Source organism: Peromyscus leucopus, chromosome 4, assembly GCF_004664715.2.
Source record: "Peromyscus leucopus breed LL Stock chromosome 4, UCI_PerLeu_2.1, whole genome shotgun sequence".
Classification (NCBI taxonomy): domain Eukaryota; kingdom Metazoa; phylum Chordata; class Mammalia; order Rodentia; family Cricetidae; genus Peromyscus; species Peromyscus leucopus.
The window spans coordinates 120,735,773-120,754,019 of NC_051066.1; the positions used below are offsets into that span (position 1 = coordinate 120,735,773).

Here is an 18,247-nt window from a genome sequence, read left to right on the forward strand (position 1 = left end):
TGTAAAATAATTTTTTTTCAATTTTGGTATTGTTCCTAAACAGTTTTGTTGACAGATAAAAAACAGAAATGGAAGAATCATATCATTAGCAGTTAATATAATCAATTTAAAATGTCTTACTTTTTATATATAAGAAGTTCAGAAGACCAAAGGAAAGGATAAAAGGATGAAGGGCTGAAAATCTTTTATATTATTATTATTATTTAGTTATTATTTTGAGACAGGGTTTCTCTCTTTAACAGCCCTGGCTGTCCTGGAACTCACTTTGTAGACCAGGCTGGCCTGAACTCAGAGATTCACCTGCCTCTGCCTCCAGGTGCTGGGATTCAACATGTGCACCATCACGCCCTGATTTAAATTATTTTTGAGACAGGGTTTTGCTCTTATAATATAGGATAGCCTCAAATTCACAATCTCCCTGCTTCAGCTTTCCAAGTATTGCTGTTACAATAGTGTGCCACCACACTCAGGGCTTCATGTAGCCCATGCTGTCTTCAGACCTTTCTGGTGTGGGATATTTGTACAATGTGTGAAGATGTATTGCTGTGATTGGTTCAATAAAGAGCTGAATGGCCAATAGCTAGGCAGGAGAGACTGGGTGGGACTTCCAGGGAGAGAGAGGAACATCTGGGGCATGTGGGAGACACCAGTGAGACACTGAGAAAGTCGGACATATGGAATGAAAGGAAAGATAAAAGCTACATGACAGAATGTAGATTAATAGAAACAGGTTAATTTAGGTTAGAAGAGCTAGTTGGAAACAAGCCTAAGCTAAAGGCCAAGCTTTTACAATTAAAAATGCCCCCATGTCATTATTGTTCAACAAGAAAGACCAACTACACCCTTCTGCCTCCACCTCCTAATGCTGAGATTATGGGTGTGTGCCACCACCCTCAGTTTATATATGGCGCTGCCAATCAAACTCAGAGCCTGAGGCAAATACTTTACCAAATGAGCTATCTCTAGTCAAAAATTAATCTTTTGATGACAAGTTTACTTGAGTCTACGGGAATAGTCACTCCAAGAATGATTTCCATGAGTGGCACCATTTTCTCCTGATATGTCTTCTCAACCTCACCATCATTCTCTCAGCGCTTTGGAAAACGACAATGCAACTTTGTGGTGGGAGAACACTTTAACTCTGAACCTATCCTCCCAGACAAACAGCTACAAATACAAGATTCCTTCAGTTTACAACAGATTTGATTTGGGAATGCTGTGGATATTGCTTTGTGTAAATAAAATGCTGATTGGCCACTAGCCAGGCAGGAAGTATAGGCAGGACAAGCAGAGAAGAGAATTCTGGGAAGTGGAAGGCTGAGTCAGAGAGACACTGCCAGCCACTGCCATGACAAGCAACATGTGAAGATGCCGGTAAGCCACGAGCCATGTGGCAAGGTATAGATTAATAGAAATGGGTTAACTTAAGATATAAGAACAGTAATCAAGAAGCCTGCCACGGCCATACAGTTTGTAAATAATATAAGCGTCTGTGTGTTTATTTTATAAGTGGGCTGTTGGGACTGCTGGAACTTGGCAGGACCCGGAAAGAAAACTCCAGCTACATGGGAATGTGTGCATGTTCTAGTTAACTTTGCCAGTCTCATTAGACTATTTCCATACTTGGTTTTGAAAATACATCTTATGTAATAGGAATAATTTTTTTAACTTACACAGATTTTCCTTTTGGTAGCAATGGAGTAAGACTACACAGCCATAAAACCTATTTCTAACGCATGAAGGCTCTGGAGAGTGGATCAGTACACACAAGTGGAAGGTGATATATGCAAATTTAGTTCCTATCTTAGCCTTTGGCCTGGGGCTAAGGGCACAACACACAGTGCATGCCAAGTGGGAGGCAAGAGGCAGTATTTCTGGTCAGGGGAGCCAGAAATCTAAAACTAAATGCAAGTACTATTTTTGCCCTGACTTTTCTTAAGGCAGAGGTTCTCACAGTCTCACAGGGTTTGCACATACATGTGCAGGATCTATGTAACTATAATAGGAAGGATGAGGCAAGGGGGATCTGACCTATTGGATGGCTTACTTTCACAACTACAAAATACATGAAGCAAAACTGTATCTGAATCATATCTGGAGGGGTTTCCCCACATGGGAGCCTTTAACAAATGATAATTGACAAGAATAATATATACAGAGGGCTGGAGAGATAGTTCTGCAGTTAAAAACACTGGCTGCTCTTCCCTAGGTCCAGTTCCCAACACCCATATGGCAGCTAACAACAGACCCAGAGGATCCCTCGCCCTCTTCTGACCTCTGCAGGCACTGCATGCATGTATTGTACATGCATTCGGACAAAAATCAAACACATAAACAATAAAATATAAAAAGAGAGAGAGAAAGAGAGTCATTTTTATGTTTTGTGCATGGTATGATGTATTGTGGAATGGTCAAATCTATACCACTGATCATATGCATTACTTCATGTACCTATCCTTTTTCGATGGTAAGAACACAACATTTAGTCTCTTAGAAAGTTTCAAAGATATAGTGAATAATTATGTACAATAACACAAGTAAGAAGAACTAATTGGTCATCATGATGAACAACAGAGCTCTTGAATGTATTCTCAGAAGTATAATGTATCTTTCACCAACTTCTTCCCAGAGCACCACCAATGGGTCTCTGGTACCCATTGGTTTCTGTGGTTTTCTGGTGTCATTACACTCGGCATGTATGTGAGACTACTCAGTATCTGACTCTGTGCCTGGATTATTTCACACTCAACATAATGTCTCCGCGTTACAGGTGAAAGGATACCCTCCTTTTCAAGGGCTGAATGGTATTCTACTCAGTGTGCATACCATGTTTTCTTGATCTTGTTCCTCTGTTGATAAACTCAGGTTGGTGTTGCATCGTGGCTACTGTGAATCACAATGATCATGGGATGCAGCTATGTCTTTGTCATGTTGTTGATATTTCCTTTGGCTATATATCCGGTAGTGAGACTTCTGGGTTATATGATAACATATTTTTAATTTTTAGAGGTATCTCTAGACCGTTTTCTATACGTTTATATTAATTTACATTTCCATCAAGAGTGCAGAAGAGTTTTTCTTTTTCCACAGCCTCACTCACATTCGTTATCTTTGTTTTGTTTTGTTTTGTTTTGATAACAGCTATTGTAGCTGGAGTGAGGCAATACTTCTTATAGATTTCTAGAGTTAATTTATGTATGTGTGCGTGTGCATGTGTGTGCACATGTGCTTACCATGGAGGGCATCAGGAGGTCAGAGGAAAACTCAGGGAGTTGGTTTTGTCTTTGGCCATGAGTTTGGGGATCAAACTTGGGCTGTCAGGCTTGCACAGTAGGTGTTCTGACCTGCTCTGCCACCTCACTGGCTCTAGCTGATGGTTAGTAGTGTGAGCATCTTTCCAGTGTCTGCAGACTATTTGTAATGTTTGGGGAGTATCTATTTGAGTCCTTTGCTCATTTTTTGAGCACTTTTTGTTATGGTGTTGCTTTAGTCTATCATACTTGGGGTGACAGACCCTCGTGAGGTGTAGTTTCAGCGTCTTCTTCTGTCTGCTCAGGTCTTTATCCTGCTCCTTTCTTTGCTGTGCAGAAGCATCTTCCTTTCCTGTAGCCCTGCTTGCCTATTCTCACCTTCATTGCTATATTTTAGGGCCACAGCCAGAAAGTCATCACCAGACAATTACCTAGAGGTTTTCCTTTGTTTCTTCTAGTAGCTTTGTACTTTCAAGTCTTATGCTTCGAATCTTAAGTTTGTGTTTAATTGATTGTTGTACATAGTACACGAAAAGGGTCCAGTTTCATTCTTTAGCAGGCTGAGATTTAGTTTTCTTAGCACAATTTATTAAAGAAGTTGTCCTTTCCTCATTTTGTGTTCTTAGAATCTTTGTTCAAAAATAAACTGGGGGGAGGGGGCTGGGGAGATGGCTCAGTGGTTAAGAGGGCTGCTCATCCAGAGGACCCAAGTTCAATTCCCAGCACCCACGTGACAGCTCCCAACCATCTGTAACTCTAACCCAAGGGTATCCAGTACCATCTTCTGGACTCAGAGGGCACCAGGTACACAAGCGGCACACAGACATACATGATGCCAAAATACCCATATGCAGAAAATAAACAAACAGAAAACAAACGAATATCTAAACATGTGGGTTATTCCTGGGCCAACTGTTCTTCTGGGGCTCTGCTCCACTGGCCTGGGTTGTATCTGATGCCCTGTGCCGTTTGATTACTAAGGCTTTGCACTACATCAGGAAGTGTGACGGCTCCAGCTTTGCTTTTTTTTTTTTTTTTTTTTTTTTTTTTTTGCTTAAGATTGCTTTGACCATTCCAAGGCTTTTGTAATTCCATGTGGACTTTAGGATTCCTTTGTAAAAAATAAAGTCATTGGAATTTTGACAGGTTTTCCCTGAATCTGTAGACTGCTTTGGAAACTGCAAATATTTTATCTATGTTAATTCTTCTGATGTCTGAACATGGGATAACTTTCCACTTATTCCTGTCTTCAATTTTATTTTCTTTCTTTTTTTCTCTTTTGTTTTTTAAGATAGAGTCTTGCTGTGTAGCTAAGGCTGGCCTGGAATTCATGATTCTCCTGCCTGAACCCGAGGGCTGGGATTATAGGCCTGTTACTGTGCTCAGCTTTTCTTCCATTTCTTTTATTAATGCTTTCAACTCTTCATTTTTATGTTTGTCTAATTATTTACTAACTTTTCTTCAAAATTTGCTAGAAGGAGAAAACAAACAAATAAACAAACAAACAAACTCCAGCAAATGTATTTGCAGCATTCCATTTGTGTCACTGGTATTCATAGAATACTGCATCTAACAATGACAGGAAACTCATACTTCTCAGGTGTACCTGGAATGCTTGCAAGTTAGAGCGTATGATGGGCCACAGAATAAATCTTATTAGAGTAACAAATCACACAGAGCATGTGCTCTGACAATAAGAGTTAACTCGTGGTGGCTGGTGGTGGTGCCCACCTTTAATCCCAGCACCAGGGAGGCAGAGGCAGGCTAATCTCTGAGTTTGAGGCCAGCCTAGCCTACAGAGTGAGTTCCAGGATTGCCAGGGTTACACAGAGAAACCCTGTCTTGAAAACAAAACAAAAAATAAATAAAAAAAGAGTTAACTTTTAAGTCACCATTACTAATAATATTTGGAAATGAAGCAAACAAGTAATAAATGTCTTATCTCAAAAAAGAAATTCCAGTGAAAATGGACAGTATTTTTAATGGTATTATCATGAAAATGCAACATATACATTTATATTCACAGAATTTTGCTAAAGAAGATCTTCAGAAATTCACATTTGTGCTAGAAAGAGGAAAAAATTTTAAAGTCAGTGGTCTGAGGTCTTATTTTAGGAAATTAGAAAGGGGCTGGAGAGCTGGCTCAGCAGGTAAAGGTGCTTGCTGCCAAGCCCGACAACCTGAGTTTGATCCCCAGGACCCACGTAGTAGAAGGGGAAAATGTTTTCCTCTGACCTTCATGTGCATGTGTGCGCACACACACTAAATAGAAAATGTGAAGAAAAAAATAAGGCCAAGAATAGTGGCACACCTTTAATTCCAGCAATCAGGAAGCAGAGGCAGGCAGATCTTTGTGAGCCTGGTCAACATAGTGAGTTCCAGGCCAGCCAGGGTTACATAGTTACAAACAAACAAACAAACACCAAACAAATAAATTAGAAAGAAAATTAAAAAATAAGTAAGTGAACAAATAAATTAAAAAAAACTTGAAAAAAGGACCAAATTAAAATCAAAGCAAAAAGAAGGAAATAAAAAACAAAATAAAACCAGGATGTAAAGTGTGAAGACTTTGAAAAGACCATAAAATTCACACATCTTTGGCCTGATGGGAGGAGGGGACAGGACAACCGTATTTCCAAGCATAAGAGAAGCACATAACCATAGATTCTACAGACACAAAGGTGACATCATAAGGTAGCATGTATGATGTGCTGGTAAAGAGTGATAGTGTAAGGTTAAATATGATACCACCTGTGCTGGCGAAAGAAAGGAAATGAAATTGGACAGAAGTAAGTGGAAAGTTATCCTATGTTCAGGCATCAGAAGACTGACATAGATAAAATGTCTGCAGTGGAGGTCAGCAGATCATCTGGGGAGTCAGTTCTCTCCTTCCACTGTGAAGTCCATGGAACTGAGGTTGACAAGCTTCTGTGGCAAGTGCTCTTACCCGCTGGGCCATCTCGTAGCCCTAGTTTGTATTTCATAATGGTCTCCTTCCTCCCACTGCCATGTCTGCCTTCTCTGTCAACATCAGCACCGAGCACTAGTGACCACCGAAGATGGGGACATTGACATTCAGTCCACCTACCTCTTGTGTGGTAGACAGGGTCCCCTCACAGACGACACAGTGTCTCAGATGAGCAGGATTCACGGTGCCACAGGAGCGACAGACGATCTTCTCCTTGACAACAGAGGATGAGAAACAGAATGAGCAACGACAGGGTGGAGGTGCTGGCTGTGTCAGTCAGCCAGCCGTGTGGCAGCAGAGTCAGGAATACTGCATTGGTCTGGGGATTGTTATAACATAGTGCTGGACAAACGACCACGGTTTTAAAAGAGGCAAGACTGCAAGCAAGCAAGCAAACTGAAGACAGTATTCACTTCGTGTAAGGGAGACAATCTGAAATTTCCCAGTGGTTAGGTTCCCATCCCCAGTGTGGGAAACCTGACAGCCTATACCACGAAGAGAAAGACTTGAGAGCAGCAGAGGTTCGTGTGTGGATTACAGGTCTGCTGGGTCCTGAGACTTTATGCTAACTATGAATTTAGGTTTTTTTTTTTCTTCTGTAGGTTATGACTTAGATAGAAGTGGAAGAAGTGACTGTCAGAAGAGAATGTTAATGCAATTTCCCACGTCAGTCCAAGAGTCAAGATGGAACACAGAAATAGAGGAGACGACAGAACTAGATAGAGCTGGAAATGAGAAGAAAGGGAGGAAGAGATGGAGAAGGAGGGAAGCTGAAACTGTTGATAAGATGAATACAGTTAAGGAGAAACCTCACATATTGCCCTGGATAATAGGAAAATGCCTACAGGGTAGACCCCACCCACAGAAGGCCCCCATTTCTACAGTGCAGATGGATCGGAAAGAAGTGGTACAACTGCTCAGGTCAGTGCTTGGTGGGCTCAGTCACCACCGAGGAGCAGAGGCTGACCAGTGTGGGAGGAGTGACCCCAGAGTTTATCTGGAGCAGGCAGCAGAACCTAGTGGCACCTCTCACAGGTATTGATTTTGTAGCCACGAAAGATGTAATGCTAAGGGGGTCATGTAGGCTTGCATCACAGTTTCAGAAAGCTGTTGAGGCCAGGGAGGGTGTGGCAGGGTGTGGCAGGGTCAGATTCCCTAAAAGAGGCCCCTTGAGCCGCAGCAGGAAGCTGTGGGGTGAAGCTTCGGCTGCAATGAAGATGTCAGGGTGTGAATAGTTCTACCACTTTTCCTCTACAAAATAGAGGCCACCGTCAGAGTGAGCAAACAAAAACATGAAACCACTTTCAGTGGACAGCTGTAAGTCAATATAAATTGTGGGAAGCCAGTTCCCACTTTTACCCAGGGTACTCTTGAGGAGAGAGGGATGAGAAACTTGTACATAGAAAGATAGCAGAGATTGAGACAGACAGAAACAGGACAACTTCGGGAGGACCTGGGTCAACATCCACCGGCCCCTTCTGTCTCTTCAAAAGGACTTTTTATAACAATACCAAGGGGTGGGGCAAAAGACCTCCCCCTTGCTAGATCAAAGCACACCACATAGCCAAGTGCAGACTCTTCTAAACACCTGGTAACCACGCACATGATCAATGCATCCCCTTATGCAGCCCTGCTGGATAAAGCAAGCTCAGATCTCACTAGGAAACCTCTGTGGGCCCCCACAATTAATTTCAATATTAAAATCTGAATACTTAAGCAAAGAACTGTCTAAATTAACTGCATTGCAATTTGTCCTCAAAATTCATTTTCAGGGAATATGTGTAGGGATTTCCCTTATAGATCCTATTCACAAGTTATATATTTGGATCAGTACACCTTCCTAAAAATCAGAATGGGTTTGTTCATGAGACATTAGTTTATCGATCATTAGTCTACTCCACCAGCTGAAGACAGACACATAGTGATTCAAATATCACCTTCTGTATATCTCATTCATGTTTTCACAGAGTCACAGTTCCCTACCTTCAGGTGATAGTGGGCCTGTGCCCGCAGCTGTGGAGCAAGAGGAGCCTCGCACACCACACAGATGGCGGTATTCATGGGTACCATGCTTCCACATTCTGCACACACGCCCATCTGCTCAAAGGAAAAAGTCAGGTTTGATTTGGGAGGTGAAAGCTGACAGGACTTCATTCATAAGGTTTGATTTGCTTTTGTAAACTTTTAAAATAATTGCCTTTCCTATGATTTTTTTTATTGCCATTAAGAGTAAAAAAACCCTGAAATAAACGGAAAAGTTCCTGAAAATGGCCATTTGCACAAGAGCACAGTGGAGCTCACAGGTTGCTCCCCTCCTCCCTGCCCTGGGCAGTGGGTCCTGCAGGGCCAGGCAGGCTGGGAGTGCGGTACGTCTGTGACTGCTGCTGTACAGGGTCTCCCTCATTAGAGACATTGCTCAGCTGACAATCTTAGTGGCCAACCAAGAGGAGCAGTGGTAAGCCACAGACAGGTGAAGTGCCCAAGGGTTTGTGTTGGTTACTGTTGTTCTCATTGGTGTTTTGAGTAGACGGTTTTGCTTTCACTGTGATTTCCATTTTAACTTCTGAAAAGAATTGTGTGTGTTGCAATAGGGAGGGTTGGGAGTGATATAGGTGTAGTGTTTATATACGAGATTCTCAAAAAATATCAAAATGTGTGTGTTCATCATGTGCAAGTGTACATGTATGTACAGGTTTGTGTGTGTGTAGGTCAGAAGATAACCCCGGTGTCATCATCAGGAATGCTGTCAATCTCCTTCGAGATGGGGTTTCTCACTGGCCTGCAGCTCACCAATGACGCTAAGCCTGCAGCCCCACAGCTGGAGAGTGAGCTAGGTGCTGAGGACTGAGCTTGCCTGTGTGCTTTCAAGTCGAGCAGTGCTTTACTGATAAGACATTCTTCCAGCACTTTGCCCAGGATTTTAACAGGCAATCTAACTGTAATCTCTCAATAAGTTCTCAGTGTGCCCAAACAGCCACACATCTCTACTTGCATGTGTAGATGAAAAAGAGCTCAATATAAGTAAAAGCTGCCAGGTGCTGGTGGTACACGCCTCTGATCTCAGTACTCAGGAGGCAGAGGCAGGAGGATGTTTGTGAGTTTGAGGCCAGCCTGTTCTACAGAGTGAGTTCCAGGACAGCCAGGGCTACAAACAGAAACCCTATATCAAAAAAACAAAATAAAAAAAAATTAAAAAAAAGTAAAAACTCAGGCTAACTTGAAAACAGTCTTAAGTTTTATATTTGGTCCAACCCACACAAACATCTATCGCAAAGCCTTACTAGCTTACAACAGTTTTGGGCCAATCTTGTCCCATTTAAACAGTAAGATTTCAGCCTGTTTCTCAGTATGTCTTCTCCAAGGCCATGCAAAAGAAATTCTGTTAGAAGCATGTTCTCTGTTCTCAAGAAGGATCTGGACAGCAAGAGATCAATGTGCTCAAAATTCTTTCAGTGAGTGTTCACATTTGTGGCTCATGTGCCAGGCCCTTGTCACGGCAACCCATACGGGTCACATAAACCAAAAAGTGATGTTTTCAAACATTCTTCAGCTTACCTGAGAGGCTTCTGGGGGTGGAAGACGGCAGCCAAATATGGGTGGCACAGGAACGCCACATTCGTGACAGAATCGAGAAAAGGGATCAGATGGCCGGGAAGCCAGGCAGTGGGCACACCTACAGCAAGACAGGTTTCCATTTCTCCATAAGGGTTTACACTAACATTCTCACACATCTAATGGAAGGGAGAGGGGGCGTGAGATCTTGCCACCCGCAAAGGACTGGCAGTAAAAGGTTGCTGGGGGGGGCATTTTTTATCAGTGATATACCTACTGAACAGATGCCCATGCTAATGCAAGCAAACCTAATTAAATTCAGACACACAGGCACACACACATGCACTCACAGGACATGAAAGTTGGAGGGGAAATTCTTGAGAAGAATCAAGTGTGTATGTTTCTAAATACCTTCATTAGAATTCAGAGATTGTCTAATTTTTTTTTAGTTTTTTGAGACAGGGTTTCTCTGTGTAGCTCTGGCTGTCCTGGAACTCCCTCTGTAGACCAGGCTGGCCTCAAACTCACAGAGATCTGACTGCTTTCACTTCCTGAGTGCTGGGATTAAAGGTGTGTGCCACCACTGCCCGATTCTGATATAATTTTTTAAAGTAAGACCTAACTATACTTTGCCTAAAAGAAATCAACTTTAAAGTAGGGGAACAAAAGTAAATCATAAGATATAATATGTCCTAAAGATATTAGTTAAAAGAAGGCAAGAGTGGCTACTTATTATTAGAGCAAGTAGCTGTCTGAGCAAATGAAGTCACCAGAATTAAAGAAGGCTTTTTCATAGTGGCATAGGAGTAAACTCAACAACAGGACAAAAACATTTAATTAATTCCATATTTAATATCAGTTTTAAGGAGACTTTTAAGACTATGTAGACTGTCATGATTGGACAAATTGCATTTTGCATTATGAGACAGCAATGAGCTTTGGGGATAGCAGTGAAATGTTATGATTTGAATCTGCAATGACACTCACAGGCTCAGATTTACAGTACTAGGCCTTTCTTGTGTCATTTGAAGGCTGTGGAGGCTGGCTGGTGAAACACATTACCAGAGAATGGACTTTGAAGGTTATACCCATCCCTCCTGGTTCAGCCCATGAACTCTCTGCTTCTTGTTTGCCATGTTGCGAATAAGCTGAGAGGGTCTTATTGTGTTTTCCAGGCTAACCTGGAACTTGCTATATAGCCCAGGCTAGCCCAGAACTTGTGATTCTCCTACCTCAACATCCTTAAGGCTGTCATTACAGGCATGTGACACGTGGAAAAACTGTCAAGTTTTTCATAAATATGACAAACTAAGAATTAAATATAGCCAGGTGGTGGTGGCATAAACCTTTAATCCCAGCACTTGGGAGGCAGAGGCAGGTGGATCTCTGAGTTTGAGGCCAGCCTGGTCTACAGAATGAGATCAGCCAGAGATACATAGAAGAGAAGCCCTGTCTCGAAAAACAAACAAAAAATTAACTATAAAAGAAAAACAAGTAAATTAGACTTTATTAAATTACAGAACTAAATATTAGAAAGTATTTGTAAAACATCTATCTTACAAGGGAGAACTAATACAACCTAATAATATATATATAAAATATAACCACTTTAAATGTCAACAGACTTTTTACCAAAGACTTATACATGACAAATAAGCACATAAAAGATGCCTATCATTAATCACTAGGGAAATATAAATTAGAATCACAATGATATACCACTACAATCTCACAAGAATGTCCCAAAATATGAAGTGTTGGTCAAGTTGTAAAAACTGGAATTCTGTGACATTGCCAAGGTGAATATAAATGATACACCTCCTTTGGAAACAATTGGATAGCTTCTTAAAAGGTTGAGAAGATAAATCACCTATCATACAACCTAGTCATTCTCCTTCAAGACTCCTGGTCTTTACCATAAAAGACATGAAAGCCAATGTACTTGTGTATAAAAGTTGACATTAGTTTTAGAATTTGACTTGTTAGCCAAATACTAGGAGGAGCATGTGCTCTCACAAGTGACTAGATAAGCAAACTGTGGGGAGCCCATGCCATAGATGCAATAATAAACAGAATGCTTAGCAATAAAAGGAGTAGACATTTGATGTCAGCCACATGTATGAATCTCAAAACAATTATGCTGAATCAATAAGGCCATTTGATTTATTCCATCACTATGGAAATGATGCAAACTGGAGTGACAAGAACCAGATCAACAGATGACTGGTCCACGGGGCAGGGTAAGATGGTCCAGTGTAGGGATGAACTTGTTCACCTCTATGATTGTAGTGTTAGTCTCATATACATGTGTCAATCACACTCTTTACAGATACACATTTTAATGTATGTTGGCTAGCTTCTTTTCTTTTTTAATTTTTTTCTATGTTTTATCTTCTGTGTATGGATGTTTTGCCTGCAATACATGCCCATGTCCACAGAGGCCAGAAGAAGGTGTTGGATCCGCTGGAACTGGAGTTATTGACAGTTGTGAACCACCATGTGTGTGCTGGGAATTAAACCACGTCCTCTAGAAGTTAGTGTTCTTAACCACTCAGCCATCTCTCCAGTCCTGGCCTCTTTTTCCCAACTATATGTTTTTAAAACTCTAAAATTTTTCTAGGCATGGTAAACGCCAAAACTCAGGAGTCTGAGGCAAGAAAACTATTTCAAGTTTGAGGCTTAACCTGGACTGCATAGCAAGTATCAGGCAGATCTATATGGCAAGTCCCTGTCTCAACAAATTTAATTTAAAAGCTAGTGGTGGGCAAATCCAGTGTTATATTTCATTTTACATCTCCATGGACCACTTGTGACTTTAACCTAAGACAGGTAGAGAACATGTTACATACTTGAGGAAGTCCGTGTCCCTCTGGATCCGTGAGATCTCCGTGCTTGTCAGACTCTTCTGGCCAGTTATGTGTGCAAAGCCAGGGGACTGAAATTGAGAACACAGATAGAGCTAGGAATACACGTCACAAAAAGGGAAGGGAAGATCCATTCAGATTCATTTACCAGTGTTCAAGTTTTAAAACCATCATAGGGAAACCAGGCAGTGGTGGCGCACGCCTTTAATCCCAGCACTTGGGAGGTGGAGCCAGGCGGATCTCTGTGAGTTTGAGGCCAGCCTGGTCTACAGAGCGAGATCCAGGACATGCACCAAAGCTACACAGAGAAACCCTGTCTTGAAAACAAACAAACAAACAAACAAAAAAGAGATATCTGGATTTACTATTAGACAGACAGTATTTTAGAACTGGAAGACTTAAGTTAGTTTCCATTTGTCTTAAAGATAATATTTCTAGGAAACTCAAAAGGACTCACTTATTCAAATAGGTTATTTGAATTAACTCTTCTGTGTTTGGGTAGAAAAAGGGTAAAACAAACAGAATATCACATGGTCCCTGTCCCTAAAGCACAGCCCTCATATCTGTACAATATAGTTGAAATCTTATGGACTCAGCAAGATAACAGACTCATGTGGGTTTCCTAGGAATCTGGAGGCGAGAATATTCACATTTGCAGGCTTTAGGGAGAAGTGCTAACAACCAAGATGGGCATGGGAAAGTGAAGGAAAGTGTGTGAGTAGACAGAAAACAAAAGGAATCAGCAGTAAGGAAACACAGGTACCACAGCAGGGTAACACGTGGCCCATCCTGGGATACACTGATGTGGTCGGCAGAATGAGACAGAATGGAAGTCTGAAAAAGAAAGTTGATGGGGAGAAGCAAGCCATACTACTACTGATAATAAAACGCACTGGCCAACTGCAGCCATTGCCTCCTGGACATTCACTATGTCCTATGAGTTGTGCCATGCTATGCCATTTCATTCTATTTTTGTAATATTATTTTGAGACAGGGTCTTGCTAAGTAGCCCAGATTGGCCTTGTTTTTTTCTGCCTCAGCCTCCTAAAACCAGGGATTAAAGAAGTGAACCACCACACTGAGCATATAACATGTTGTTTTGATATATCAGACTTTCTAAAAAGTTATCAAACTAGCAAACTAACTTCTGTTCCTCTAGCTCAAACGATTGCATATGGCAACATTTTCCTACATATCTCTTTATTCTCTTTGAGTCACATGGTAATAAGTTGAAGGCATGATAGCCCTTCGTCCCTAAGTAGCTGGGTATGCATTTCCCAAGAACAACCATGTGTCAGAGTCAGAGGAGTGAAGGGCTATGATATTACAATCCACAAACCCACATTTACACCCTGCTGGTTATGCCAATGGTGTCCTTTATAGCTATGTATGTTTCTTCCTGGTCTAGGGAAAATGTTTTTCCTGATCTAATACCATACTTTGCATCTATTTGTCATGTCCACGTTGTCACCTCTAATTTGAAGTGATTCCTCAGTCCTTCTTTAGCTTTCTTGCCTTGAACATTTTTAAAGAGCAGTATGTCAGCCAGGTATCAGTGGTGCATGCCTGCAACCCCAGCACTCAAGATGCAGAATCTATCACCTGTGCTACCTCAATGTATACAACAATGGAAAGGCAGGCCATGGCTTGGAGAGAAGGTGGGGTGCTGGGGTTGTCTTTCTGTATGCTGTGAATGTGTTGCTCTGATTGATTGATAAATAAAACGCTGATTGGTCAGTAACCAGGCAGGAAGTATAGTATAGGCAGGATAAAGAGAGAGGAGAATTCTGGGAAGTGGAAGGCTGAGTCAAGAGACCCTGCCAGCCGCCACCATGAGAAGCAAGATGTAAAGTACTGGTAAGCCACAAGCCACGTGGCAACTTATAGATGAATAGAAATGGGTTAATTTAAGATATAGGAACTAGATAGCAAGAAGCCTGCCACAGCCATACAGTTTATAAGTAATATAAGTCTCTGTGTGTTTACTTGGGTCTGAGTGGCTGCAGGAGCCCAGTGGACACAGGAAACCTTCAGCTACAGTAAGGAGAGGGGATGCTACATGAGAGGGGTTGGAAAAGGGGAAGGGAAGGAGGAGTGATATAATTATATTTTAATTTAAAAACATAGGCAAGACGCAGGAGGATTGGCACAAATTTGAGGCCAGCCTGGTCCACATAGTTTCAGACCAGCCAGGACTATATCATGAGATTATTTCTAAAAACAAAACAAAAGAACCTAACAGTTACCTTATAGAAATTCATAGCATATGGCATCAACATGGACTTTGCATTTGTCTAATATTCCTGTGACAAGAGTCATGCATGGATTTGGGTACACATTCCAGAGGAAGGGAGGTGTCATTGCAGCATGTGAGGGGTTACAATACTCGTTTTGGAAAGGATGCTGAAGCTCATAACGTCATTTGGCTTGAGTTCACATCAACAGTATGGGCAGTAAAGCTTGGGATTTCAGAGTTAATTCTGTAGACAATGGGGAGCAGTCCGAGTGATTTTGTTAAGGAAGAAGTATAATGTTTAATGTTTTTGTGTTACATCAGACAAGGCCTGTACCAGAAGTCATAAACTGGTCATTTTTGGCCAAATATTGTGAGACACTGAATTTCATTTTGCCTATATCACATATATATTGCCTCCCATACTGGTTCAGGTTCCAGATTGATTCTCAGATTTTTAAATTAGGTTAGTAGACATGAAGATATAGGTTTCTGGTAGCAAATTCATTCATTCATGAGGCAATACTGGACTGGAAGTCCTTGCCAATAACTGCCTGCAGATGAGAATGGGCACTCTGGGTAGCTCTGGCATTCCAGATCATCACAGAACCCACAAACTTGGTAACCTCAGTCTAAAGCTACCTGTCACTTGTCATTTATCCTCTACTTCGCTGCCTGACCTGAAGTCAATGTTAGGCTAGAAGGATGGATGAGTAAAATGCAGAAACTGGTCCCATGCCTAGAGTCTCTGTTCTAGGGTTGGCATGAGGGCTGAGAATGTACATTTCAAATGGACTCCTGTGTGATTATGATGCTGCAGGTGTGGGGAGCCCACTTTGAGATCCACTGTGCTATCTCATCACCAAGTTTATCTTGTGTATGACATCACTGATTAAGAATTGTGTACGGGTGGTGGTGGTGCATGCCTTTAATCCCAGCACTTGGGAGGCAGAGGCAGATGGATCTCTGTGAGTTCGAGGGCCAGCCTGGGCTACAGAGTAAGTTCCAGGAAAGGCACAAAGCTACACAAAGAAACCCTGTCTCAAAAAACCAAAAAAAAAAAAAAAAAAAAAAAAAAAAAAAAAAAAAAAAAGAATTGTTGTGTGTAGCCAGGCAGTGTGGTGGTGCATGCCTTTAATCCCGGCACTTTGGAGGCAAAGATAGGCAAATCTCTGAGTTTAAGGACAGCCTGATCTACGAAGGGAGTTCCAGGGCAGCCAGGGCTACAAAGAGAAACCCTGTCTTCGAAAATAAAAACAAACAAACAACAAAAAATTTGTGTGACTATTTACTTGATTGTTATTTGTCTGCCTCAAATCTCTACCAAAGGACAGCTCGATGAACATGGAGCCTTTTCCATTTGGACACAGCATTTCCAAGAGCTGGGACACTGCCTGCAACATGGCTAAAGGCTGAAAGATACTGTCTGAATGTATGCTGGGAAGCATTCAAATGCCTAAAGCATTTCCACCGATGTTACCTGGGACTGATGAGTAGCTATTCTAGAACTCGATCCTTCATGGTAGGCTGGGATTTCCAGTGGACTCGCGGAGAAGCGAAGATCTTTCAGAGTTTTAGCGTCTGCTCTTTCGCTTACCTTGAGGTCTATAATTATATTAAATATATTATTTTGTGATTATCTGTTACTGTATAAAACCATGCAAATATGCCCTCATGATTAGAACCCTCCAGTAAAGGACTACATCACATTCTTTTCCTAGCAGCAACTATGATAAAGTCAGCCTTCCTAAGTCAATGAACTAGAGCTGAGAAAGAAATAATTAACCCAGTCTAAGAAAATAACCTTCCTTGATGCCTTCTACAGCATTCCATGTCAAGCTAAGAAAACAGACCAGTCCAACTGCAAAGTCAGCAGGTAACATCATTTCAACTAAAAAAAATTTATGACAGCCTCTTCTTTGCATGGCTATTGCTTACTTACCCAGGAGTCCAGAAACTTTGCTGTCTGAAGTCATGTAAGGAAGACCTCAACTTTTCCTAGAAGATCCAGTCACTTTGTTGTTGTTTTAGAAAACAAATAAACAAAAACCTCAACAGCCTGAGTTTGGTCCTAGGAACCTATGTGCCATGAGACAACTGACTCCCAAAAGTTGTTCTCTATAGCATACATGCACCTCATACACAACAACAACAATAATACTGTTGGGGCTTTTGTTTATTTGTTTTCTAAAACAACAACAACAAAGTGACTGGGTCTTCAGGAAAAGTTGAGGTCTAAAGCTGGGTGGTGGTGCATGCCTTCAATCCCAACACTTGGGAGGCAGAGGCAGGTGGATCTCTGTGAGTTCGAGGCCAGCCTGGTCTACAAAGTGAGTTCTAGGACAGCCAGGGCTGTTACACAGAGGAACCCTGTCATGAAAAAAAGAAAAAAGAAAAAGTTGAGGTCTTCCTTACATGACTTCAGACAGCAAAGTTTCTGGACTCCTGGGTAAGTAAGTAATAGCCATGCAAAGAAGAGGCTGTCGTAAATTTTTTTTTTTTACCTGCTGACTTTGCAACTGGACTGGTCTGTTTTCTTAGCTTGACATGGAATGCTGTAGAAGGTATCAAGGAAGGTTATTTTCTTAGACTGGGTTAATTATTTCTTTCTCAGCTCTAGTTCATTGACTTAGGAAGGCTGACTTTATCGTAGTTGCTGCTAGAAAAAGAATGTGACATAGTCCTTTACTGGAGGTTTCTAGCCATGAGGGCATATCTGCATGGCAAATGTTTTTTTACTTGCTAAGCTATTTTGCTGGCCCCTAAGACATAAAAAATCAGGTTCATTTTCTAACCATGTGCTGAACACATCCTACATGCACCTTTGTGGTTTCCAAAGTAATCAAACCTGAACCCACCTCTGATGCTGGCCCTTCTCTTGCAGCTTAGTTTTACTCAATTCTTGCAAAACTCTGCTTTTGTTTAAAATTTACCCAAACACCACCCATTCCCCAAACCTGAGCACTCTTTCTTTGTTTGGTGAGGCACCTCATGGTTCCTTCAATACAATCATTCAATAAATCAAATTTACCAGACTGTTTGTTTATCTCCCATGGTCTTAATCTGTTAGCTACAATAAAATAAATATTCAAATTGTAGCCTGCCTTCCCGTTTTTCTTATTTAAATACAACTCCATAAGAAAGTGTGCAGTGAGCATGCAGGAAGCCTGCTTAGAGTGTTTCTTTCTACCTCATCGTACCTGCAAGCCGTCTAAGGTTAACGTTCCAAGTCGATTTATTTTCAGCATTCTTATACTTCTTCTTTAATTTTGGCCCGACAAATCCATTTTTTAATTCCTAGGAATGAAGAGATTACATGGCACTTGATTATATACATTTAGAGTGTGAGAATTAGAAGTCGTGGCAGAGGCAGTGAGTG

The 18,247-nt window shown here is 41.4% G+C and overlaps 1 protein-coding gene across 2 annotated transcripts in view; it reads right to left on the bottom strand.

Annotated features, from left to right (window-relative positions):
- Nucleotides 1–18,247, bottom strand: part of Dzank1 (double zinc ribbon and ankyrin repeat domains 1) — a 52,430-nt gene that overhangs the window by 19,813 nt on the left and 14,370 nt on the right. For both annotated transcript variants that reach the window (XM_028893266.2, XM_028893265.2), the window contains exons 5-10: nt 18,069–18,165; nt 16,349–16,473; nt 12,621–12,706; nt 9,775–9,892; nt 8,203–8,316; nt 6,340–6,432 (exon numbers count right to left, since the gene is read on the bottom strand). In XM_028893266.2, the coding sequence (XP_028749099.1) occupies nt 6,340–6,432; nt 8,203–8,316; nt 9,775–9,892; nt 12,621–12,706; nt 16,349–16,473; nt 18,069–18,165 (633 nt within the window). The remainder of the gene's footprint in view (nt 1–6,339; nt 6,433–8,202; nt 8,317–9,774; nt 9,893–12,620; nt 12,707–16,348; nt 16,474–18,068; nt 18,166–18,247) is intronic.